At 43.4% G+C, this 27,226-nt stretch overlaps 1 protein-coding gene and 1 long non-coding RNA gene across 3 annotated transcripts in view; one reads left to right on the top strand and one right to left on the bottom strand.

The window, feature by feature from the left end:
• The window catches only part of LOC130149492 (uncharacterized), a 28,217-nt gene extending 12,299 nt beyond the window's left edge, over positions 1-15,918 (top strand). The window contains exon 3 of the long non-coding RNA XR_008821932.1: positions 15,594-15,918. This is a non-coding gene — a long non-coding RNA (uncharacterized LOC130149492). The remainder of the gene's footprint in view (positions 1-15,593) is intronic.
• FRMD4A (FERM domain containing 4A) overlaps positions 1-26,631 on the bottom strand; it is a 386,216-nt gene extending 359,585 nt beyond the window's left edge. The window contains exons 1-2 of one of the 2 annotated variants that reach the window (XM_056339185.1): positions 26,438-26,631; positions 25,833-25,967 (exon numbers count right to left, since the gene is read on the bottom strand). In XM_056339185.1, coding sequence (XP_056195160.1) covers positions 25,833-25,877 — 45 coding nt within the window. In that variant the 5' untranslated portion in view covers positions 25,878-25,967; positions 26,438-26,631. Of the gene's footprint in view, positions 1-25,832; positions 25,968-26,242; positions 26,387-26,437 lie in introns of those variants that run through there. The other variant, XM_056339186.1, reaches the window with a different exon arrangement.
• Positions 26,632-27,226: the final 595 nt, after the last annotated feature.

Here is a 27,226-nt window from a genome sequence, read left to right as displayed (position 1 = left end):
GATACCCAATTCTTTGCCCATTTGCCATACACACCTTCCCTGCAGCTTAGCAGTTCATAAAAATCAGAAAATGAAAGCAACACCTCAGCAACGTGGCTTCCCCAGATCTCCATTTCCCAGCTTGGATCCAACATGCTTCAGACACTTGGGTAAGTCTCACTGGGCTGCAGTAAGGATGCTGAGCACCATCCCATTCAGCAGCACTGTGTAAGACCTCAGTTTTGAATATATTTTTGGGCAGAATTCAAAGTCTCCTTTAGGCTGAGACTTTGGCATCCAGACAGGTCGTATGGATACCATTATGGGAAAAGAGAAACATGCAGGACCTCTTTCAACAGAACACAAGGACTACTGTGCTGAGTGCTGTATGTGCATTTTTAATGAGTTAATGGAGAAAGAGCTTCCAGTCTGGTAATCTTATCAATGACAGGATCTATGTCACCTAAGATTACACATCTACAGCATAGGTCTAAGCTTCTGACCAAATTGTCTGAGACAATTTGAAGTCTACTCAATGGGAGTTTAGGGTGCAACTCACCTAGCCAAACCTAGGCTGCATCGACAAGAGTCTGTATTTGAACAGCTCTATTTCTATTATACAGGCATCCCAGGCTCATTAGATTTATACTCTATAGGCACTGAAAAATTTCAGATGCATCTCAACCAAGTGTTTCAAACAACTAAAGTCTCATTCATTGTGTACAGAAAAGGAATAAACTTATCCAGATTGAATGACCCAGTATAAGATTGAGGTGAGGAAAGCGTTAAGTCCTCAACTACAATAGACCTCAACTACATAAGCACATATGGCTTTAAACTCAGAAAAATCCACCAGCTCAGAAGCACCAGCATGATCAGCAGACAGTGTGCCAATATATGCCCACACAAGCACAGAAACCTGTGAGGTTAGAACGAGACTGGAAGTATGCATTATCTCCTACTCAGACATGAGGCTGACACGTTATACTTGACCAGGTGCCATATTCAAGTTCAGAAGCTTTAGCAGTGATGATAAAATTACGGATCTGCTGGTGACAACTTCACTGTTTTTTAAAACTGCAATTACCCTACTGAAATATTAAAGATAATAGTTACAGCTCCAACACAACATACGATTATATGGTGATTCAGAGGCTGAAAGCATAACTAATTATAGACTGAATTTTGCAGCAAATACATCGGTAGGGCTTAAGACAATATTTAAAGGCGTGTGTGGGCAGTTACAAACTACTTCCAGAAACCTGAACAAAGGCTTTTGCAAAGGATTATAAAACTAAGTCTTTGAAGAGCAGAAGTAGCAATGTTAGCCATGTCCTTTCCTCTAACCATATTACTACACTGTCACTTACTTAGCAATGGATTAAAGTGCTTTGTACTGGAATCCTATTAGTAGCTAACACCAACGCAATACAGATTCCGTGTCTTGGAGGTACAATGTTGTGGCTATGTCCTACTTGTGGCATTGGCAGAGATGGTAGGAAAAAATGATTAAAAAAGTGCAACGACATTAGAACGTTTCAGCACAATTTTTAAAGCGTGTGTCTGTTGCTACCATTTTCCTCCCACAGATTTTCTTGTTACTAACAGCATCTGTTTTCAAAGCTAATAAACACGCAGCTATCAATGTGTTAATGCCAGGAAAGAGGGCAGTGAGGGTCACTTGTACTTGTTCACAGAGGCTGGGATGTGTTGTTGGGTACGATCTCCTTCCATCCTCCCCAGGAAAGAGCTGGCATTCAGCTGCCCTGCTCAGTGGGGAACTAAGCTGTAGAAACATCACTCTAACCATTGCTTTTCCCCTTAGCTATAAACTGCATCCTTTGTCCCTGCAGTCTCCACCCCATTCACTCCTATACGTAGTAGTATGAGAAAGTATCAGGAAAGTATTCTCCAAGACTAAGTTGTGGCACGCCTGCCCTATGTGGATGCACAGAACCAGGATGCAATCTTGCCCCGAGTTACTACAGGGATTCAGAGACGTTCACCAATACTCATCTGTCAGAATGGGTCTAGTATCTTGCCCTGGACCACAGGATGCAGACTTGAGCCTCAGCCCAGACAGAAGGGCAAGGCTGACACAGAAATTGCACCTGTAGAACCATCAATGCCTAGACAAATGCAAATTAGAGCCAGCAAACTCACACCTTAGACAATGTCCTCAGCACCTATGGTTTATGGTTAAGAGCGAGCCTGAAGTTTCTCAGTTCTCCTTTCACCACACAATAACCCTCTGAACACAGCCCAGGTGCCCCCCCCACAGGAGCATAGGTCCATTTGAGCTGCCTTTTGGGATTTTGCCCTGCCACCAGCTGCTACTCCAGAGGTCTGGAGGTATCCTTCTGGTCCTGGGTCGCATCCAGCAGACACAAGTGGATGGAAACCTTGGATATCTTAAGGCATGTGAAGTGGATCTGGATGCCTATGGCTAAGTCGCTGAATCACACCCATTACACATTAATGAATACCTTAAGTGGGGATTCAGTTGTACCTAAAGCAGATGCCTCTTCAGACCATCTCTCAGCTCCACTGGCTAGGTCTCCACTAATGGCAATAACATAAACCTGTACTGCATGTATAGGCATCCTGACGGAGCAGCTGAATCTGTGAGTTGCCTCTTAGGGGACATGGATCCCATCCTCAGTGACTTTAAATGATCTCTGACAAGCGATTTTTCAATTTTCCTCAGATTTTAATATTCTGCAGATGCAGGGTTTTTTTGAGGTTAGTTTAACATGCAGTCATTTATTTTTCCCCAGCTGTTTACACTGTCTTTAAACAACATTAAATTTAGTGCAAATCAGAGGAGTGTCCAAGTTGCCAAAGAATTTTTTTGCCTACAAAAACAAAGTGTTCAAATCAATCCATACATTATAGTTCCTGCACCTCAAGTGCATCTTTAGTAGGCTGGCAGCTACCCTCACTTGTGCACATCCAGGGCCACTGGCATGTTGACTTACAAATCTGAATGAGGTCCTTCTGCCAAGACAATGTGAGAAGGAACACAGTGTGAAGTCCTAAGCATCTTAGCATGTCAAGCCAATTGCTCCCAAATGGGGTAAACCTTTTACTCTGTTACAGAAAAGCTGTAATTTGCCACAACAGCAGCAACTTTCCTATGGAACAATGGAGCATCTTGCTGACTGTCACTAGCTAAGGTTGCCTGTGAATATCACCTCCTTTGGGAGTTATGTATGAGGGTCTTGCTTAAAACCACTGAAGAAATGCTGTTCTGCATTCCTTGTTTACATTTCTGGTGTTATTTCTCTATTTCATATTTGTCAAGGTAGATTTAAAAATAAAAACTCCCAAGAACCAAGTCAATCCTGATAGTATTTTCTATCTGCAGACACCCAGATAACTATTTAATTTTATCTGGAAAAACAGTTTATATAGTACCTTTCTCAGCAGCATTGTCTAAGAGTCAAAGCAAACAATATTTTATAACTTGGCTGTCTGCCACAGCAAGTTTCCTGGTCCAGTTTACATTTATTAATATTAATTGTTGCTGGGTTTTAGCCTCTTCACAGCAAAATATAGTATTATGAAGAGATTGAAAGTGTTATAAAAGACAAAGGCAACATTATGAAGAGCAAAATGGCTTTAAATTTCCAAACAAAATTCTATATGGTACACAGCAGAAAACTGATGTAGTTGCATTTCTCAAATAATAGCATCAGTACTTATAGTCCCAACTGTCATAATTTTATTTCAGCTGTAGCATATTGTTTGTAGAGACTCCAAAGAAGAATATGTGGGGATAAACCTTTCCTCTGTTTGCCTGATAATATAAACTTCAAATAGTTTGGCAAATAGGACCTAGCTGACTCATCAAGATCTGCTCATCAGTCTTCTTATTGGGCTTCAAGATCACATATTTCTCTCTGCTTTTTAAAATGCACATTTATTTCAGTGATGTTTCTTCTTTTTTTAATTATCCATTGGGCCATCATCTTTTTATACATATACCCATGCATCAGGCTAGCCAGGTTCCTTGTAAACCAGAGATACGCTGAAGCCTGAAAGCGTATTTTAGACAGATAATGTAAGTATGGAATTATTGGTTAAAAAGTCTACTGCCTAAACTACTCATAAGGTCAAACTGCATTGCTATACTGGTGTTGAGCCTTGTACTCCAGGAATAAGTGTTTAGAACTGAGAGAGTGCTCCAAGTGATGCAGTTTGCTTCTTCTATGGCATCACACCTCTACAAAAGTATGTAAGAAGATGTCAGGGACTGCACCCAGAGTTCACCAAGGACAGATGCCCCTCCTTTAGCTTTAACCCAGTCCCTTATATTCCGTTTATGGTAAATAAAAGGAAAATGGATACTTCAAAGTCACAGTCTGTCCAGTTTCAAACATCTAATTTCTCCAAAACAGGTCAGTGTCCCAGACATACCCATTTTCCTTCTTTGGCTTTCACTGGAGAGCAGATGATCAGACCAGCTGAATTCAACCCTGTGCACGATTTCCTTACTCAGGGTCAAGTGATGTTCATAGCCCAGACTCTGAACCAGCCAAGCAATTTCATTCACTCTTGTAGACCAACGAGGCCACTGATGATCAGATTTTTCTAAAGTATTAGGCTGCTATTTAAGCCCAGAACAAAAAGGAATTCTTACTTATCTTTCACCAGTACTCGGCATCTTCACACTCAGCAGAAAAACAGAAAATGGCTGCTGGAATATTTGATGAAAGCCTGTCTGAAAATGCAGTTCAACAAAAAAAAAATCACTTTCATTTTTTCTTGTATCAGGTTATAAGGGCCTTTTTCTATGTTAGGGGCTTGGCATCTTGTCTTTCACCTTCAAACAGTCTCTGATTGCGAGGATGGGCAGCAAAGGTAGTTCACATCAGAAGTTTATAGGTGGACAACCTGCTGCTAGTATGAGCATTTTAGGAGGTGTAAAATGCTTGTGCTGATCTTGTAACATGAATAAATAATAAAGAACTCTGACAACTGCATAGTAAAATTAAGGGCAGAAGTTCACAGCTAAATGTGCATGTTTGTTGTTCAAGTTACAGTTCTGTTTAAAAATTAAAGACTAGCTCATTAGTTGGTAATTCACATTTTATTTCCCCCTAATTTATGAGTCCTGAGGTGTTTAGACAGGGCTTAACATGACCCAAAAAAATGCTATATGCAACATCCTTTCATTTGCTTTTGGTGTGGTACATGAAATAGTCTATTTTAGAAAGCTTTTTCTTTGTGAATCAACATCATTAGCAATCAAAGACACAGCTATAAGCATTGAATGTGAATGTTTGAACTTCTGTAATTTGCATGTCATCAGTAAGCAGGCTGGCAGAGTTTGGTCATAAAGTTTACTTTGAAAGTTCCCATTGCTGTTATATCTTGAGTCATGGTAGCAATGGTGAGATTGTCTATTTCAGCTAACTAAATGGTTTTAGGGAGCTAGGAGTCATATCTAGCATGGCCAACAGCAGCCTAGGGCTTGCCCATTGTGGCATGAACCTCTGCTCACACCAGTCTCCCTTGGTGAGGAGGCAGAGTTTGAATCCACTCCAGCAAGATCCCCCTTTTTCGGTGTATGTTCATCTTTGTGCATAGGTCAGCTACCTGTTATGTTTCTCCTCTCTCTCATCATTGGATTAGTGGACTGCAAAAATACCTCACACACTGGAGATGCATAAAGTGGTCCTGCAAAAAGGGCACTGAGCCCATTTACAAAACCAGAAGAGACCGAGAAGTGAAGGAGACTGCCCACAGGCATACAGAAAATGTATGCCAGTGCTTGAAAACAAGTCCTCAAAATTCAAGTCTAGTATCCAGAGGCTTAGAAACCAAGGAATAAGAACAGGCAGCTGCCATTGAATTATTGGTAGATTGCCTCAGGGAAGCAACAGTGAAATACCTCTTACAATACAGGCAGAGCCAGGGAGGCAAAAAAAATCGAACGCCAAGTCAAACAAAACTAGTTACCTTGGCTAGTCAGGTTTTCTGCCTCTAAACTGCATGACCATGATGGCTATTTTCATCATCTCAGTGAGTCACGATAATCAACAGAGTAACACAAACCAAACTGACAACCGGGGAATATAACTCTGATCCCTTTAATTAAAAATAATCAATAATGCTGTGTGAAAGGCTTCAGCAGGTAGGAAGGGCTGATAACTCAGGGGGCACAATGGAAAAGGCCAAGTGCACGAAATGCAGAGCAGCCTTCCCCTCCTCTCCCACGGCTGCCGGCGGGCAGAGCAGGGACTCGGCTGTGGCTCACAGGCAAGTGCAATAACTCTGCCGAATATTGCAATCTATAGTTCACTGACCCCAAATGATTGCTGCACTCCTCTCATGCGTTCAGTAATTTTCTGTCCTGATTCAGCAGGATTTAAACGGGCAACCCAAAAGAAACACAACCCTTTAGCCCTCCTAAGAAAAGCGAGTAAGAAGGCAAAATTGCAGCCCCCTGCTTCCCCTCGTATTTTTTTAAAGCCATGTTGGGGACTTAGTTTTAAAACCTCTTTCAGATCTAGCCATAAGAGCAGCCACCTCACTGATTCACTGTGAAATGGCCTCATCATTAGAGAGGTAGTTTGAGACAACATCCAAACCCAACCTGCTAGCAGACCACTTCAGCGCACACTCATGTCCCAACTCAGAAAGGTGCCAAGGGACAGGCTGAGCCCGAGATCACTCTGCTGCTCCCACCCTTGCAGAAGCCCTAATCCCTTCAGGGGTCAAACAATAAGTATGATATTAAGACAAAGATATTTTTTCAAAGAGAGTAAACCCACAAAAGAGCTCAAGAGCACCAGGAATTTGCACAGGCAGAATTTTGCTGGTGAAGCATGCAAAGTTGAAAATACTATTTTTCCATTATTTGCATTTCAGGAAGAAAAGTGGGTGGGTTTTAGGGGACAGGCTTCCCCCAAAGAATCCCCAAACCATTTGTTTGTTTGTTTGTTTGTTTGTTGGGGGTTAGTTTTGTTTTGTTGGTGTTTTATTTTCATTTAAAATTGCCAATGTTGCTTAAAAACATGACATTGTGGTCAATACGTGATCTGAAGACATGCCTGCCCCCAGCCATGGCAGTACCACGTCCCCTTCTCAAGAGAGACTTGGGAAGCTGTGACAACCCATCCTCATGCAAGAAGGTCTGAATATATTTGCTGCAATATTTGGACCCATGACCACACTTCACCCTGCTATTCAGATCCCTTCGGGCTCACAAAGACATCTTTCCTGGCCATTGCTCAGGCACTGGTGGCTCTTTGGTCCCCATAACCATCCCTTGCCACCATCAAGCAGGGCAGCAGAGAAGAGCCAGGCTTCCTGGTGGAGCTTGGACTTGTGCAGTCCTGTGTGTAAGCTACACCGAAATGCAAGAAACTCCTTGGTGCCTGGATGCAGGGGACTTATCAGCTGCTGCTTTGTCTTGTCTTGCTTTCAGCTGGGATAGAGTGAATTTTCTTCCAACTGGCTGGTGCGGTGCTGTGTTTTGGATTTAGGATGAGAACAATGATAACACACTGATGTTTTATGTTGTTGCTGAGCAGTGCTTACTTACACTAACTCAAGGACTTGTCAGCTTCTGAAGCCCTGCCAGAGATAAGGCTGGAGGGGCACAAGAGGCTGGGAGGGGACACAGCCAGGACAGCTGACCCAAACTGGCCAAAGGGATATTCCATATCATATGACGTCATGCCCAGTATATAAACTGGGGGGAAAAGTGGCTGGGGGTTGCTGCTCAGTAACAGGCTGGGCATCAGTCAGTTGGTAGTGAGCAATTTTTTTTTATTTGCATCACTTATTTTTCTTGGGGTTTATTTCTCTCTTGTTATTTTCCTTTTCATTACAATTTAGTATTTTTATTTATTTTATTTTATTTTTGTTATTAAACTGTATCTCAACCCATGAGTTTTTCTTACTTTTACCCTTCCGATTCTCTCCCCCATCCCACTGGGGGTAGGGAGCAAGCGAGTAGCTGTGTGGGGCTGAGCTGCTGGCTGGGGCTAACCCACGACAGTCCTCTAGGCTTGCTGGTCTTCCCGTCTGTTCCAGTATGATCCCATAGGTACCAGTCAGCTGGCAGGCTACAAACACCACCATCCTCAAGCCAGCCCCCTAGCTTAGCCCAAGGCCAGAAAGCGACAGTGAACAGACTCTTAATTGTTCAAATATTCACTGCATGAAGCAATTTTTTATATGAATATTTCATAGAGGCGATTTTAAAGTAAATTTCTACTCTCCACTGAATCTGCTCTATCCAGAAGATGCTACTTGTGTTGGCCACTGGAAATTATGAAAATAAAACTGGTCTTCCCAACAGAAGGTGGATGGTTTATTTGCAGTTTAATATTATCTCCTGGTTTTACTGCAGGCAGCAGCATTCTCTGTTGTTAACACTCCAGTCCAGATGAGTTTTAATTCTGTTCAGCTACACAAACATATGCACATGTTCCTCCAGTAGTCAGCAACAAAAGCAAAACACACTCGACTTCTATAAGCATCAAACACAGCCCACATACTGGAGGTACATACAAATGTTTGGCACAGTACAAAATTTATAGCAACCCTTTTAGTGCAAGATGTGTTACAGCAAAATCTTGATTTGACAAAGTGCTTGACATTCTCAAGCAGCCGCTACTGTTAACAGGATTCATAAGTCACATTCCTTTAGCATATGTAACTTTAAAGGGGACCACTCACTTTATATTTAAATCTTACTATAAATTTCTCCAGACGAAAACTTAGAAAGGATGCAGTCATCCTGGCCAGCCAAGGGAGACAAATGTCCAATTTACAATGATCTAGAAGATTAGGACTCAAGGATGAAAAGGAAATATTAAATTTTTTCACCACATTTGCAAAGCTGCTGTTAAAATAAGCTTCTGCCTCCAATGAAAATCTGGGTGTCATGCTAATGCAAACACAATAGCAGGGAGGTAGCCTATAGATGTATGACTGTGAGCAAGCGAATAAGTTTTAGATGATCCCAGCTATCATTGGGATGTGGGAAGGAACAAGGCAGTGAATTCCTAACAGGAGGCTGACTCCTGGTTTTAAGGGGAAAAGGAAGTCAATCCTCTTACCTCTGCCAGGGGTGCCCCATCATGTGCTAAAAAAAACCAGACAGACCTTCAAAACATGACATTTCTGTTTTCTTAGAAGGTTGCATGAGTAGTGCTATTGCATTATTCCCTATTGGGAATGATAACACCACCTCAACTGTTACAGTGGAAGCCACTGAGGTTACAGTTCCCCAGCTGACACCCTGGAGTTAAATTTTATCTGCTGCGAAGCAAAGGAAAATCAATTCACTCAGACTGTCAAGGAGAAGTACAAAGAGAAGGAGGGGAGCATCCCCACAGCCAGCTACTGCATCTCAGCTGGGATGCAGGTACCTAGCATGGCCTGATCCCTTCAACAGCACAGGTCGCTCCACAGGATGCCATCCCATATTCCCTGCAAGCTTAATTTTCAGCTGCAGTTATCTTGACTTCTGTCCTGTGAAGGCTTTTTTCCCCACAGCTAGAAAAGATTATTTTTAGAAAGACAGAGAGCTCCTAGGACAAGAAAGCCATCAATTTCTGCTTCCCAGCAAAGCCCCTCACACTTCTAAGGGAAATTTCTGATGGAAACATTCCCCAAAGCTGGGCAACATAATATTTATGTGTAGAACCAAATTTATATTTTTTTTCAGTAGTGGCCTATATCATGAGACAATTTGCATTAGGTTTTAGATGAGAATTTTAACAAAACCCAGCATAACCCAAAGAGCAATTTGAAGATGTAATGTTACCTCTCTTGTACTCCCTAATTAGTACTCAGTACAGCTTACTTGCTGCTTAGCAAGACATCTTCAGACAATTTGATTCTGGCAATAGCATAATGCTTTTTCTAATCACAGCAGACACACACACACCCTCCCCACCCCCCACACCCCCCACACCCCCCGATGTTGTGCTCTGGAAGCCCTCAGTGTGGTTTCTCATGCTGTGATGTTTTTGTAAATGCTGCAGCTCATAGTTGCCACGTACAGCACTACACGATAAAAATTAAGACACTTTATGTGAAGCTTTGAACACTTCTCTGAGGGGAAGCTGCTACCTTATTTAGACTGGCAGAACCAGAAATGAATCTAATAAAGCTGTAGTGGAAGAGACATGCAGGAGAGAAAACTTGTTTCTTCCCACTGGGAGGAACTTCCAGCCCACCATCTGGAGGAACGAGGGACTAGTCCCCTAGGATTGCTCAAATATTTTTGGAGATCCAAAGCAAATCACAAGCTGTAGTTTGCTAACAAACAAACTGAGCAGTGCTGCAGAGGGCCAGAACAACTTTAACGGCTCCTGATGAATGTACATTGTCACCTGCAGGTGATGCCTTCAGAGGAATGAGGTGTCACCAGAGCTGCTATGAGGTAGCTGCGATCTGAATTGCTAGCAGGTGCCATTAGCCATCCTAGCACCCCCAAGCACATTGCTTTGTTTTCCATGGAGGTTTTGCCTCTGAAGAGGGAAATCTCCATTATTGGCCCTCCTAAGCCTGCAGAAACATGAGCTCTCATGAGGGATCCATATTTAAGCATTTGAGAACACACTGCCCTCTCCTGCCAGGACCACAAGGAAAGGAAGGATCCAGAAGGCAAAGCTTTTTGTTGAACTTGTCCTTAGGGGCAAGAAGGCAGAAGTGTTTGAGAGGTGAGGAAGAGTAATTCAAATTCTTCTGAAAGTTGGTTTGCCCATAAAAAAAGCAAGGTCAAGGGACCTGCACAGGAGATTCAGTTCTTGGAAATAGAATGGCAGGATGGACATCACCATGAGCCTATCTTCTGGCCAACAAGATAGCAACTGTGTCTCTACCAGCTAACAAGAAGGAAACACAAGGTTTCCTAGTCCTTGTGGGGTTCTGGAGAATGCATATACCAGGTTACAGTCAGCTTGGGAGCCCTCTCTATTGGGTAACCCAAAAGAAGACCTATTTTGAGTGGGACCTTGAGCAACAAGACAACTTCAAGCATATCAAACAGAAAACAGCTTGTGCGGTAGCTCTCAGACCTGTCTGGACAGGACCAGCTGTGCAAAATGTGCTTGACACTTCAGCTGGGGAGTGTGATCATCTGGAGCCTCTGGCAAAAACATCGGGAGAAACCCGAGACTGACCATTTGGAGCCAGGGGTGTAGAGGATCAGAAGCCCACTGCACCTCAACTGAAAAAGAGATACTAGCAGCACATGAGGGGGTCTGAGCCACTTCAGAAGCTGTTGGCACAGAAGCATATCTCCTCTTGGCACCATGATTGCCCATGCTACACTGGATGTTCAAAGGAAACATCCCCTCTACACATCACACAACCAACACTACATGGAGTGAGTGGGTAACATTGACCACACAGAAAACCCAGCTGGGGAAACCCAGCTGCCCAGGAATCCTGGAAGAGATCACAGACTGGCCAGAAGGCAGGAATTCTGGAACATTGCCTGAGGAGGTGGTCCATGCCCAAGAGGCACCACCATATAATGAGTTATGAGAAGATGAAAGGTGTTATGCTTTGCTTACTATAGGTCCTGTCATGTGGTAAGAAACCATCGCCAGTGGAGAGCTGCTGTGTGGAGTCCCTCATGACAAGCTGTTGAGGCTACTGAAGGAGAATGTGCATCAAGTCAATTTGCAGAAGTGAAAGCCATCTAACTAGCTCTAGAGACTGCTGAACAAGAAAAGTGGCCAGTACTTTATCTCTATTCTGACTCCTGGGTGGTGGCTAATGCCCTATGGGGGTGGCTACAGCAGTGGAAGAAGACCAGTTGGCAGCATAGGGGTAAACCCATCTGGGCTGCTGCATTGGGGCAGGACATTGCTGCCTGGGTAGAAAACATGACTCTAAAGGTACATAATGTAGATGCTCACATGTCCAAAAGCTGCACCACTGAAGATCAAAACAATGAACAGGTAGACAAGTCTGCCAAAATTGAAGTACCTCAGGTGGACCTGGACTGGGAGTGTAAGGGTGAGCTGTTTGTAGCTCAATGGGCCCATGAAACATTGGGACATCCAGGGAGAGATGCAACATACAGATGGGCTCGTGATCAAGGGGTGGACCTGACCATGGAGGCCATCACACAGGTCACTCATAGATGTGAAACATGCTGCAATCAAGCAAGCCACATGAAAAAAATCTCCCTGAAATAGAAGGTGGTGGCTGGCTTTTTTATATGGCAAGGCCTGGCAAAATGACAGTGTGGGACCACTGCCATGAACATGCCAGGGCAAGTGCTACATACTCACCATGGTGGAAGCAACTACAGGTTGGCGAGAAACATACCCTTGTAAACCATGTCACTGCCGAAACACCATCTTAGGCCTTGAAAGTAAAATTTTGTGAAAGGCAAAAACTAGTACCCCAGAAATAATTGAATTGGGCAGTGGGACTCATTTCTGAAATAACCTCATAAACTCCTGGTCAAAGAAACACGGCATTGAGCGGGTGTAACACGTCCCCTGTCACCCACAGGCCTCTGGAAAGATTGAGAGTTGTAATGGACTGTTAAAGGCTGTGTTGACAGTGTTGGACAAAGGGGCATGGAAGCACTGGGATACAACTTTAGCAGAAGCCACTTGGCTGGTTAACACCAGAGGATCTGCTAACTGTCCTCATCATGCCCAAACAAAACCCCTGCAAACTGTGGGGGGACACAAGGTCCACGCACTGCACATAGGGAAGTGTCTGGGGGAGGTGGTGGGGACTGCTCCTCCCATGGGAAAAGGCAAAGCCATTCCTGGGATTGTCTTTGCTGAAGGACCTGGGTGTGCTATTCAAGTCATTTTTAGGAACTGCAAAGGTGATAAGTATCAAATGAAGACTATTTTTCACCTTTTTATTTGAATGAAAGTTTATATGTCATTGGAGTTCTATTTTTAAGCATGTGAATTAAACAGCAATAGAAAACTCATTTTGTTGACACTTTGTGTTAACACTTCAGACAGTCAGTAACATTCAAGGCCATTTTCTCTATAGCTGATTTATTTATCTGTAGTACAGTGCAATTGAGAGAATAAGCCATGTTTCAGCCAAGGGAGTAGCAGCGAGACAGCGATGGTGCTGAGTCAGCAGATGTGTGTCACAGGGAAATGCTCAGCCTGCTCCTCGCAAGACCTGGGATCCCAGCTTTATGCTGCCCCCATATCTGTGTGAGTTTCCAGCTCCCTTTAATCACAGTCCAGTCCCCTCTGCCTATCCTTCTCTATCAAGCTGTCTCCTAATTTCTTGTGTGCTTCCCAACACGCTCCAGGCTCAGCTCGAGCACTGCACTACATGTGCTGTGAGACTGCAACTGTCCCTTTCATGCATCACCTTCTCCGTAAGCATAAACCAAACTTGAAGATGAATCTTTCTGCAACAAGCATAGCCAAAAGCTTGTTACATGAATCAGAGAAAGACAGTGAAAATAAGAAAAATAAAATGGAATAAAATATAATGCAATAAAATAAAATCCACAAGCACACATAAGCAACAGTGTGAAATTTCTTCAGATCTTGTCATCTCTCCACGTTAGAGCCCAACTAGACCTCAACAAGAAGTTACATGGGTCAAATTAACCATACTTTGTGCTGTAGCTGGATTTCTGTGTGCATTTATTACAGAGCACCTAGCATGGCTGTGACTAAATGTCTTGCAGAGAAAAGCAATTCCTCTCCCTGCTTCAAAGTTTAACAGCATTAACATAGTCAGATTTACAGTTTCTCCTGCATTGTCCCTCTGTTTGTCTTTATCTTGGTGAGTTTCTTCAGACAGCAATAGAGATCTGAAAGAAAACCTGAGCAGAAGCAGGCTGATCTGCAGTGCACTGCACCCCAGTTCCTCCGGTTTGACCCCATCTCCCCTTTCCCAGACACTCCCCAGCATCTCCTGTGTTTTCCTTCTGCAGCATCCTTAGCCCCTCACTTGGTTCTTTGCTTATGCTGCCACCTGAGTTCCATGCTGTAACTATCAGCCATGATGCCCTTTACATATGATTAAGCTATTACCGTTAGCTACACTGAAATATGACAGCAAGTGTTCAGCCTTGGTTAGACCCAGGGGTTCCTTTTCCATTGTGCTGGATGCCATGTACAGGCAACGGCTTGCAGAAAGGGAACAGGCTGCAACAAAATGGAACTTGGTTTCTCTGAGTGCCCAGAGAGCTGACTTTTCCTGCGAGCCAGGTGCTGGCTTAAGAAATGATGACCCAAAATGTCACTTGCAGCAAAGCCAGGTTCAGATTCTGTATCGCCAATTTTTCTTTCCTTCGAAGCCAAATGCAAAGCCCTGGACAATCACTGCTGCCTCATAGTGACTTTAACTAATATGCTAAAAAGCCACTGCTGCCAAAAAGAGGGGCAGTAATATAACATAGAGCCACTAACCCCTGCCATTGAAGTTACTGATCATATTTGCTTTTATTTCTGCATGAGCAGATTTAGGTCTAGAATATTCTCAGAAGGAGAATCTTAGAAGCTAGTCACAGGGTAAAATTAACACCTGCTGATTGACCACGATTTTAGTGATTGCATTTCCTGAAAGTAATGACACTGGGAGGAAAAAAAAAAAACAAACCAACAACAAAAAAACAAAACAAAACAAAAAAGTAGCACATCTCTGTTTTCCCATCTGTTCAGAATTTACTGCTGTGGTTTCTGCCTCCGTTTTTTGTTTAAATAGTCTTTGCCCTAGAGAAAATTGTTCCTTTGATGTTGCTGTTGACCTTTGGGTTTCACTCTACATAAATTTTTTCCCCTGAAGAAGGTTCCCATCTCTGAAAAAAAAGGAGAAAAAATTAAATCCACCTCTTTTCCTTTAATCCTAGCTACATCCTACATTTAAATCAGTGCACAAAGGTAATCAGATTTGGGATCAGCATTTTCCATTTTCCCAACAAGCTTTCCTATATTAAACCAGGATTCTACAGGAATAAGCCACTCATTTTGAAAACTTGTTTCATACTTCCTCACTGTATTCCTGTAGGGTTTTGCCTTAGCTAACCATAAATTACCTTTTAATGACTCCATTATTTTGAGTATCAGGGATGGGGGTGATACTTCTGGTAGGGAACATGTGAGGAGGAAAGTTCTCACATGGGTATTTAGGATCATACCGTATAAACAATTCCAGCAATCAGTGTCTGCAGAAAATCAAGTGGCAAATCAGCAGTGAATATCAATTATGCATCTGCTGCATCACAGAGGCAGATGGCACTTTAATTGTACATCCGAAATATTACGGACAATTTTCCCCACCCCAGCCTCATTGAAATAGTGGCTTTAGCACCTAAAAATATCAAGGCAGGGTATGTGTGCAATGACTCATCTAAGCGTTCATTTCAGTTTGAAAATAAGTATCCTACCAGTAAACAAATAATAATCTCCATGATTCGTATCTCATATGCAGCAACCGTGTTATCTTGATCTAGGTAAAAACTTTTATTGCTGAAAAGCAATAAGGCGACTGTGCTGGTCACACCACTCAGCTCAAAGTGTGAAATTGTCAAAGAGTTTGAAGATCAATGAGCCAAATTCTTTTGATTGCATCTGTAGAAATTGGAAATGTCACGGAGATAAGTAGAATAATATGGATTTACACTTTCCTCCCAGCTTGATCCTAAAAGAAGAAAGATCAAATCCTCCTCCCTCAGACAAGAATGATTTTCTGCAAGGGGGGAAGTTTTATGGAACTTAAAGGGACTCAGCTACAGCTACTGACCGCAGAGAAATCAATTGACACCAGCCCACATACGACAGAATGACTCTGGCTACCCAGAGACAGTTGTGTTAATGCACAAATACCAGAAGTGTTGTGAATGCTTGCTTAATTAAAGATTATTAAAAATTAAAGTTGACTTCTCTCTTGTTCAGAGATTCTATTCAATACTATTCTGTTTGTATAGGCTTTAGCATTTAAGCCACCCCTGCTTTATTATACAAGGATTTGCTCCTGACTCCCATTAAGTACAAAACTGCTGGGTTTTTCATTTATCCGTGTGGCCCTACAGTTTTAAAATGTCCAGTAACTCTGACATAGGTTTACGTTTCATCATGCAAAATGTGTTTGGGACTAGCCACAACAGACACATTTTATTTGCAATGTGAGTACAGCTGCATCTTCCTGGGAGAGATGTAAAAAGTTAATGACTGAAATCTGTATTTGGAAGTGGTATCTCAGGTAAATCACTAAACAGAGACAAGCCAAGCAGGATCCATGTCCAAGACACCAGGAGCCTCTGGACTTTGCAGCTAAGGTTTAATTCCTGTTGGTGAATCAAAGCTGTTGGGGAAATTTCACATGGGTGATTCTTTATTTAGCTCTTCAAATGTAAATGATGCATCCAAAAATGAGAAACTCCCTAAAATGACCTAAGCACAACCTAATCAAAGAAGTCTATTAGTAAAACTTTGATGAAAAAATGGGTCAGAATATTCCCACAATACAAAAACATTTGTGTTGGAACCAATGTGAACAGCATGTTTAGTTTTTTCCTTCTTGCAAGGCAGTAGACAGCAGAGCCTGCATCTGATATTAGATACAGAGGAGGAAGAGAATTCAAGAGGAGCAATCCATCAGTAGAGGACTCTCAACGAATAAGCCTTTGCTTATATGCTGCAGAAGCACAGTGACAAAATGAGCTTCCCTACCGATCAAAAGCACAGCACAGATCTCTTCATATAGAATTATTTAACTCCTGATTCCAAAGCAAAATATCAAAGTGGCGAAAAACCACACTGCTAGTAACTTCAGCAAGTTACAAAACTTCCCCATCATTTTTCTTGTCATCACTGTATCTTCTGCCATCTGTAATTTTGTCTATTTAGAGCTGAAGTGCTTCCTCACAATCTCATTAAAGTCAGAATATTGATTTGAGGACTTTAGTCCACATGATTTGAGGACTTTAGTCCACGTGAAATATTCACCCTATTTTAAACACATGACTAGAGAAAACAGCATTCAACATAAAACTGTATGTAATACAGTAAATAAATGCTATTATTAATATCTTGCTAAATGAAGGTATTTTTTTAAAAGAAGTTTTTCATGGTTTCATTAGTACTTTCTTTAACTAGGAAATAATGAATTCTTAACCACACCAGTCTGCCAGGGGAGGAAATGCAATTAATAGTTCTCAGAGCTGTCCTTTTTTAATTCTAGCTTGCAGTAGAAATATCACCCTGCTGCTCTGGGGACTCTGGCCTACAGAGCAGCTTGAGGGACAGCACAAAAGGAAATATCCCTATAGCTCCTGCTTGATCTGGAAGTTAGAAGCCCCCCCCGGAGGTAGCTGGATAACTAGAGCAAAGGCTGGTTTTCATGGGAAGGATGATTTCGGACCATCATCAAAACCTTGGAAACTCAGTCCGAGCCTGAGGTAGCAGGACACAAACACCACTTGTCCAGCACGTAGCAACAACCACCCCATCTGCCCACAGCCCCCTAACCAGTGTCCATGCCTTGCTGCAAAACAAGCCAACGTGAGGGATCAGTCGGGGGTTTGCTCAGTCGCCCAACCTCCTGGGATTGCCAATAAGAACACAACCCGCTGCCAGCCCTTTGGGAAGGACAGCTCTTTTTTTGCCAGGTAAAGGTTGATCATCATCCTCTCAAACGCTCCAATTAATTGGTCTCTGTTTTTAAGAAAGTGCGCAAACTCTAATCCCCTGAAAATCAATATAAATGCAGAGTAATTGAGAACAGCCTTTACTCCCAGATCTCTGAGATGAGACCAGAACAAGGAAAATGGGCTTTTGAAAAGCTCATCCTAACTTTTTTTCTATTACAATAGCTTATATAACAACAGTAATAATGACCTTCATGACATTTCCTAGAGTATTAATGACCTGGGGTTAATGGCCCAAGGCATAGTTTTATGCAGTCAACTATCACATCCAGCTATTAATTACCAGGAAATACAATGTGCTTCGACCACTACTGCTCAATTAGCCTCATATTACTCAAAAATGAAAAACATATCAATCTTATTTACTGTGAAGCTGTCCTGGATTTTGTTTTAGGATATTACACTAAAAAAAGCTTGAACCTATATTAAGCCAAACATATGTTCTACAACACTCCTCCATTAACTTCACACAAATTATCGGGAGCCAAAGCTGAGTGTCTTGCAGTACGAGGATTATCACAGCCTGCCCACAGATAGAAAAATATTATGGAGCAAGGCTCTGTGTGAATTCTGCTTCTGTACTAGCAAAACCTCCCTAAAAATAATTTTCAGCTCTCTGGGGTCTGTAAATGGATTGAGAGAATGGAGGACAGTGAAGGACGTGCTGCAGAGAGCAACCCATCATTGGCAGGAGATGGGCAGTGTGTGCCGGGGTAAGGGCAGGAAGGGGAAGGGATATTCAGTTTTTACCAAATGGCATGGTGCACCAGTATCTCTGTAACCAATTTACAAAGAATATTGGCTAGATTATTTTTGCTCCTCACTTTATGTTCTCCCACTTCTGTTCACTATGTTTTATTATTTCATGAAGGCTTTTGCAACACGCCCTGAAAACAAAGCACCTTGGGCACAAGTCCATCATTCCTGGTCAGTTATTGGTGTTTCAGCACAATCACTAGCTTTTTGGATATGTGAAAAGCTAAAACCAGGCACTAGAACTAGCACTAGGAGGTGCTGGCTTTAATTTGGGGATTACCAGTTTTAATCTCATGAAGGATGTAAAAAGCCGGTAAGATTTGATGTGTAGATCCATTCCTGTAAATAGGTTTCTGGCATTCACTGTGGCTTTTGTTTCCATGAAATACAGACAGACACTTCTGTGGGTCTTTTCATGTCTGGGAGGCTTCTCCAGACAGATAAGGTACCGCACTGCCTTCCAGCAAGGCTTTGGAAATGCCGCTTGGTCTTAGGCATTGCTGCTGGACAAGCATGTGCTAACAGGGCTCTCAGTAGGACCACCTATTAAGATATGACCCTTCAAAAAGGCAAACAGGAGCCTCACTTCACCTGCTTTGAGAGTTTCAGCTTCAGGCCAACCCAAGAATTCACTTAAATGAGAAAATTCATATCACTTGAAGGCAATGACGGGTTCATGTTAGTTTGATACTCAGCACTGTTAAAACCTGTTCATGAAATGACTGGTTTCAACTAATTTCTGCAAGTTTCTGTGCTTCTTGACATTTAAAAGTAGAGACAAATAAGACGTGGGGGAAAAAAAAGTATGCATCTTCCTGGAGGGGTGCAGGAGAGCAGTTTACCCAAGGTTCGCCAGCGATGGCAGGAGTGGAAACATCCGTTTCCTGGTGGCTGTGGAGAGCCGGGGACAGCATGCCATCTGGGGAGAGCCCAAAACTTGGACCATTCCCCCTGACTGACCCCACATCCCTCTGGAGGCTTCTGTTTTTGGCAGGAAACATGAAACTAAGTGGCTGGCTCTGGTGCTGGTGGACTTCATGAGAGCCCACAGGACCAGACACCTGAGCACAACCTACAGGGTACCAAATCACAAAAATCTGCATTTTCATGGGATGTAACAAGGAAGGATCCACGCGAAACTGCGGTATGTCTCTGAGCCCTGATGAGCTGACCACATTAGCTTGTCACAAGGCTGGATTGGTGCCACACTGAGAAATTACGAGTACAGTAATTATGGAAGTATGACATTCATAATCAGAAGGCAAAGAATTGAAAAATTGCAATTGCCTAATGTTACAAGTACTTCCTATGTGATAGTAGCTATTCATAGCCTTGCATTTTAATTGTGGCAATTACAGCACTTTTGTTTTATTTTCGTTTATGGATATCAGTCAAGATTTCCAATGCATTTTATCTTAAAAAAAGTCAGTGACTTTATTCTTTTATACATTGTCAAACAGAGTTGTCATATTTAGTGATCTTTTCAATCTGATAATATGTTACTTTCCTCATAATTGTAGAAAGGCTCCAATTAATCATAATGACCATTTACTCAAGTGCTCACTAATTCTCTTCTACAAATAGCGATGCTCTATAGAGTCATTAAAAAAGAATAAAAATCAATGGTCACATCTCTGATGAGATAATTTTATCAGTCATTCAGAATGAGCAGCTGGAATAAAAGGCATGAGCCATATTCATAATAAAAAAAACCCCAGATAATAAACCAGTAATCCCTCTTACTCCTGTTTTAAAGTGTAGTAATAAATGGGAGAATTCAGATATGCAAACATTGTTGTCTGCTTCTACAGCACATTCACGCAGAGGGACAAGGAAAAGAAAATTGATGGCATGCACTACAGCAGGATCGAAGGGAAAATGCTTTTGTCGTCCTGCAGCTCAGATAGGTGAAAAGGTGACATCCACCACAGGGAAGCCAAGAGTAATCCCAGGGAGTGTTTAATCTCATTCAACTGAATTAAATCACTGTGTTTGAAGTCTTACTACAAGTTTAAAGAGGCATATAGTAAAGTTCAGATACAATCCAGTGCTACAGGGGAACTGATAAACAAGAAACAGATAAACTCCCGGTCCACAGTAGCAAGTAGCCACAGAGTGCCGAGCAGGAATTTGCCAGCCTCATCCCATCCTCTAAAAGAGCAACTGGCCCAGCTCAGCCCTTTGCTGCTCATGAAGCCCATTAGCAAACTACTGCCTGGCTGGAGCAAGGAGGGAGCCAGGAGACAGGGATTCCTGCCGGCACAGCTCCTCCCTGGCAGCCTCCAGGTGCCGCAGCGCATTATCATCTCCCACCCAGACCGTCTGGGAAGGCTGCGGATGGAGCCCACACACCTGCACGGCGGAAATATCTGCAAAAGGAGCATGGAACGGGCTGCATAATCACTCTCCCTCCGCTGTTCAAATATCTCCACAGACCTCATTTGGGGCATGACGCTGAAGAGGGCCAGATGTCAGCGGTGCAGCTGATTCCTGGGGGAAGGCGTTATTCATTCCCAAGCAATGCTGTTTACACCCAGACACGTGCATTGGTCACGCACTGCTGACAAGTCACACTGCTTCAACATCAGATGAGAGCTGCATTAACCTCTACAGTGCAATGGCAAGGAATGAGTAGGGTTTTTTTCCGTGGAAGGAACATGCCAAGTGCAGCTTGCCTTCCAGGTCAATGCAGTCTGTAGGTAAGGTCGCAGCAAGGAGGTTTGAATGTCAAGGGCTTTTGCATACTGTCAACATAGAGATAATTTAAGCCTGAGATGAGAGAGGCAGAAAATGACCTCATCCTTCCACTGTAACCTTGCTGCTCCCAGAGGTTTTAATATGATCCTCCAAGCTGAGCTGCTGCAATCTGTCAAGAGGTTTGAGTGGGACAGAACATAGCTTTATGGTATGTGTGGGTCAGTCCGAGGTCTAAATGGGTCTTAGAAGCTCTGTATCTTCTTAGTTATCAAATGTGCCTTCACAAGGGCAAACTTTTGCCATAAAAACTTAGCAATCAAACATGTGAAATGGTTAATGAAATACCCAGAACATTGTCAAGTCCAACACTTCAGAAGCCAACCAAGCAGGGCATGGCCCTTGCAGCATTTTGTAAGGGTACATTTAACCCCCTGAGCATGTTTTAAGGGAGTTCTGACAGAGTTCAGTGCTACATTTCAGAATGATCAGATCAAGGATGTTCACATTGTTTTGAGGACTCCAGCTTTGCTTGAGGTATGGAAAGGTGATTCAGCAGAACCCTTTTTAAAAGGAGGGGTGGAAGCACAGCAGCAAACTGGGATTTTCAGTGGAAAAACACTCAGATGCCCATTATTTATGCTAAAGTTTAGAAATGGAGCAGTCACGTGTCTTCGTGTTGCAGGTGTCTGCTTTAGACATCCATTGCAATGCCTTCAGCCCAGCAGAACAAGGAAACACCAAGGCTGGCAGCCCTGATGATGGGCCGGTAGGCCAATTTCTCACTCTTTGTCCTGGGCATTGTGAATGCCACAGCCTGAGTTAAAGGCTCCAAATTCCCTGTTGGCAGCCCTTTTCCCCTTGAACTATAGAGATAACTGAGTCCCGTGTAGTGAAGGTCACCTAAGATCTCTCACATGCACCTTCATTCCAGCCTCAATTTGAATGCAACTCAGACACAAAAGAATGAGTATGAAAGCGTCACACAGTCTCCTACAAGGAAAGATGCTCCTCCAAACACAAGCAGTTACCATAATTTACAAGCACACTTGTTTTCTAAATGGTACATTGTTATTTCTTCAAGCAAAATATTTATATATACAGACCAGAGAGAGCAAAGCTGGATGATAAATATGGGGAAAACTTCACTTTGATGGAGGGGTGAGAGGAGCTAGCTTTTCTGGAAACAGAAATCATGCTCCTCTACCATTTTAAGAGCATCTTGGATTAATTGGTATACACTGGGCTGTATACCTTGCTCATCTGAACCTCCATTGTCATATAACACAGATTAATTAGTGTTAGTTGTTATGACCTACGGTAGTTTGAAGGTCAAGTCCCTAAGATCTGTTTTCATGAGATGCAGTAATGCTGTCTCAAGAGACACCAGGTATCATAACTTACTGTGCTGTTAAAATCTGTACAATCAATATGTCTGCAGCTTTAAAATTTTACAATATACTAATAAGATAGACATAAAATCCTACTGGCACTGCACTTACTCCCATCAGCATTAATGATCTTAACACGGCAGGTGTTATCATTCCTAACAAGACATGGTATTTGCTATTTCATACTTAGATGCTCCCTCCTTTTGGTTCAGAGAAGCTGAGGAAGCTCTGTTTTAGTGATCTGATAATGCTACAGGCACGGCAGAACCACTTTGGGCACAGTTCAGCCCAGTTTCCTCCATGCGGAACCAGGCAACGTCCTTCATCTGCTGCTATCTCTCCAGCAAGATAGAGAGTCCTACAGACCCAGCACAATCCAGAGTCATTTGTAATAGAAGTCATTTACCAGAATGGACAGGTTGTAGGTATATTTTCAGATTGTAGCCTTTTTATGAAAAAATATCTTTATGTTAGGAAGATGTATGTTTAAGACTGAAATTCTCCTTCATTGAGCCTTTTCCCTAGCCTGGGAGGAAAAATTACCAAACCCAGGAAAAAATACCCACCTGAATATTAAACAGGCTAGAAAACAAGATCACACCAAAACCAGATTCAATTTAGATTATTTCATTGTATGGTCAATATTTTCTCACTAAGCTGAAGAAATACCTGTCCACCTAAGACTGCAGGTTTAATGACATTCTCTGGCATGCTGATGGCTGCACAAGCAATGTGCAGCTCTCCGCTGACCAGCCGTCTGGGAGCTGGTTTAGGCCATGTCAACTCCATGTCCTGAGTAGCATTCACCAGGCACAGATAAGTAATTGTGAGCTGTCAGCACGGCTGGCACCCAGAAATGCCACATGGTCCCATGTGCAGCTCTCCCTGCTGGGGCATACTGATGCTAGATACCCATGTCCTATAGAAGGTCCTCCTATAGGAAGGAAACCTTATACCCTGGAGGTGTCCATCTTTCTTAACCGAGCAGAAAGGAGTTCAGGATGAGCAAACTCCTAATCTCAATCACTCAATTCAGTGCATCAAATTCCAGGGAAGTCAATTAATGATGCTCTGCCTTGGTTCCTTTACCTGCAACACAAAGTGCTTTGAGGTCCCCCATTGAGAAGGACATACTTTCAAACTGGATATGATGCAACGCTGCCAAATGCTGCTGCTTAGCAGGTCACATAAAAAGTGGATGGTTGGATGCTCATTCTGCATCCTACTGCAGGGGGAATGCAGTACTGAAATGGTCCTCATTGCTAAAAGAAAACTCTTTCAATGGAGAAAGCCCATCAAAGTACTAAAAGCTACTTCTGTGGGCTTCCCAAAGACATCTAATCCTTTAATCTCTGGAGGGTGGCAGTTTTAGAAGAGATGCCATTATAGCTGCTCATTGTAGGATGAATTATGCAAGAATTTATTATTGATTCAAGGGGAGCCTGCTCAAGCATGCAATCAAAGCCAAGGCAGAGCAGAAGGGAAAGGACAAGGTTTCTGTAGTTAACTATATAGTTCACAATCCAAGAAAAATCTAAGGCAAAAGAAGCAGTTCACAAAGTAAGCGGGGCATTTGACATATCAAATCATCTTTTCCACACCCATGACCAGCCTCAAGTACCAGACCCTCGTGGAGCAGAGCCCACAGAGTTACATGAGTCCTCTCACAACCCAGAAACACAACCCCACCATTACCCTCCCAACCATCCACAGGGTCAAAGGCAGGAGTTCCTTTGGCTGTGGACCTCCAGCCCCAGCCAGCCTGTCCACACGGGGCTGGGAGACCACAGCAGCCCTGCCCAGGGTTATGCCCAAGGTGGGGAGACCCAAGGGGTCCAGGTTACAGGCCAGAGCTGTAGAAACACCCGACCCAACTCAAAATGACAACTGGAGCAAGGCCATGTAGCCGCAGAAAGCCATGTTCTAAGAGAGAAAATTTGTGGGCAGCTTGGCACTGTACCAGAGTTTGACAAGGTCTGTTCAGGGAGTACAGAGATCAGGGAAGGAGAGGTTTAACTTGGGAATTAAGAGGGTAGGGAAACTAAAAGCATATATAGCCCAAACAATGACACAGGGATGCCAGGCACCCATCAATTTACCTTTGAAAGAGAAATAGAAAGAGGCCATTTAAAAAAGCCAGGAAGGCCGGAGGTAAGCAAGAGGAAATGAAATGAGCTTACACAGCAAGTCAGTCACTGGCAAATATAAAATGAACCATGCAGAACCTTAATAGCATGTTTAGCATTTTGAGTAATGGACATAAAATTTGTTTTTCTCAACTTGACCTTTGTTAACCACCTTAGGCACTACAGGGCTATTACCCTGCAGCGTTCCCTTTACTAAACTCATCGTTTCTCTTAGTGCTAAGGACCATTTCCTAATACAATCAGAAGAGAGATCACTAATAATAATTACATAAATATAGATACAAAATGCATATATCTCTATGCTCTCACACGCACACGCATGTGCACAGACATATGCTCTTTGCTTATAACAACTCTCCAGTAGAAATTATTAGGGCGACATTTAGGCAGAAAAACACCCAGCAGAGATCTTACACTAAAATCATCCCTGGTGCTGCTGCATAGAAAATGGCAACAAGAGTAGGAGAGAGCAAAAAGAAAAATGAAATCAGTAAAGCTAAACAACTCTCTAATACCCCACCAAAAGGGTTTATTTTAATTGCGGCCGGACAGTGGCATGTTTCTGGGCTGAGCCACGTGTTTTGCTAAATAATCTTCTTTCAAATATTATAAATATGCAGAACTTTGAGAAGTAGGTCAGTGGCTCAACATGTTGTAGCAAATAGATAAATACTAGTCATTACCCTGTGGACTGCAGTCGGTAGCAGGTCTGACACACTCTGCAGCTAGTCAAATGGCGATTCACTGCATTAGAGGACCATTCTCCAAATGAGACAACATCTGAGTACCTGGTCACAGCTAACAGCATGCCTCTCAGCTGACAGAGAAATCAAGGTCTCCCTCTCATCGTTTAAGTTGCCTCACAATCAGCAAGGGCAAAAGCAGGTGGAAGCAGAAGGACGTGAGAATTCTGATGTGATGAACAAAATGAAAAACTACAGCTCAGGATAAACCCCAAATGCAAGTGTCAGATCTGCCAGAGAGGTCACTTCAAAACCCTGCTTTGAACATTGGTCCAGATGCATTAAACCCCATCACAGGAGGAACGTCTCTGTGCAAGCACCAGATGAACCCTTTGCAAAGTTCCCTGGGACCTAGGTGTAAAAGCCAAGTGGCAGCTCACGCAAAATCCGCCCGTGGATTTGATGCCCTGAATCCGTGTGGTGCAGCTCCCCTCGCCCCCCCACCCCCACCCCACCCCACCCCCCCCTCAAACAGATTTCAGCAAGCACTTACCATCAGCAAGCTCAGAGCAGATTCAGGAGCACGCTGCACAGCCATCTCCTCTCTTCCCACATACAAATCCTCCCCACGACTTGGTCAGCCCTCGGCCCTCCCTCACGGCAAAGCATCCACAGAGCCCACAGCTAACTGCAGGGAGAGAAGCCCCAAATCAAGGTCGGAGAGCATTTGCAAGAGGAGGAGAGGATGGATGAGGGGGTGGGGAGGAGAGGAGGGAAGGAAATAACCTTCTCAGCCAGGGAAAGAAGCTTAAGCTAGGCCAAATTTTACACTAGAGAGAGGACGAAAATGAAATGGAGAGCCTGCTGGAGAAACAAGATATCAGGAACTGCAGGATATTTAAAGCTCAGGCGCACACCGCCACAGCAAGCAGCAGCAACACAGGACACGTATCAAACACCTACCTGACAGGTTAGGTCCAAGCCATCCTCCCCCTGCCCCAGCATGCGGACTGTAATTAATTGCTTTTAATTGCCACTCTGCTTCCTCCACCTAAATAAATGCCTAGGTAGCAGAAAACTGCTGTGTCCCTGCCTCTGCATCTTCCTCCCTGCCATGGCGATGCTAGCGCAGAAACAGTGTCAAATATCGCAACGTACCGCTTCCAACAGGGTCAAATCTCTTCTCTCTTCTTGCAAAGCCCTGCTTTGCCTGGTTTTGAAAGCAGATGCCTGCGTAATACAGACATGAGCAACGGGGGAGAGGAGCCAGAACCAGGAAGCACCCGGCGCTCACTTGAGAGCAACAATTACCTTTATCATGTTCGAGCAAGAGCTGGGTTACGCACTGACCCTTTTCACCTCACCCCCCCTGCCCCCCCCAAATAAAGTCTTTTCCTCCTCCTCCTCCTCCTCTCCAAATGGACTCAGCTCCCTGTGGAGCTAACACACTTCCTAGAAACATGTAATTACACAGGCTGTTGTGTTAGCGCTCTGATCACGCTGCCTGCACCACATGGGAATGGCAGCCAGGCAGCCCCCCCCCCCCACCCCTTCCTACGGCAACATGCTGCAGTCCCCCCGCTGGGCTCCTGCGGCTCAGGGGGCCAGAGATGGCTAATTGTGAAAATGTGGCTGGTTAAGACATAAAGACAAATTAGCCTTGAAAATAAGCCCCTTGTTTAAATGTTAGCTGTAAATGGAAGATGGCTTTCTGAAAGTCTGTAAAAATAAACAGAGCATCCTGGTAGAAAGGCCAGCATTCCCATGTAGATGTGCGCTGCCGGACCTGCAGGAACCCCGTTCTCTAGGGCTCAAAAGCCTTCTGGACTTCAATGCAACAGCTCTTGCATCTCCCCTCTGAACAAGCAGAATTTGCCTTCCTTTCCTAAAATGTTAGGCTTCATGCAATGATAATGTCTGTTCATCTTCCAACTCCCACCCCCGTGA

This window comes from Falco biarmicus, chromosome 5 (genome assembly GCF_023638135.1).
Source record: "Falco biarmicus isolate bFalBia1 chromosome 5, bFalBia1.pri, whole genome shotgun sequence".
Lineage (NCBI taxonomy): Eukaryota > Metazoa > Chordata > Aves > Falconiformes > Falconidae > Falco > Falco biarmicus.
This window is presented reverse-complemented; position numbering and strand designations above follow the sequence as displayed.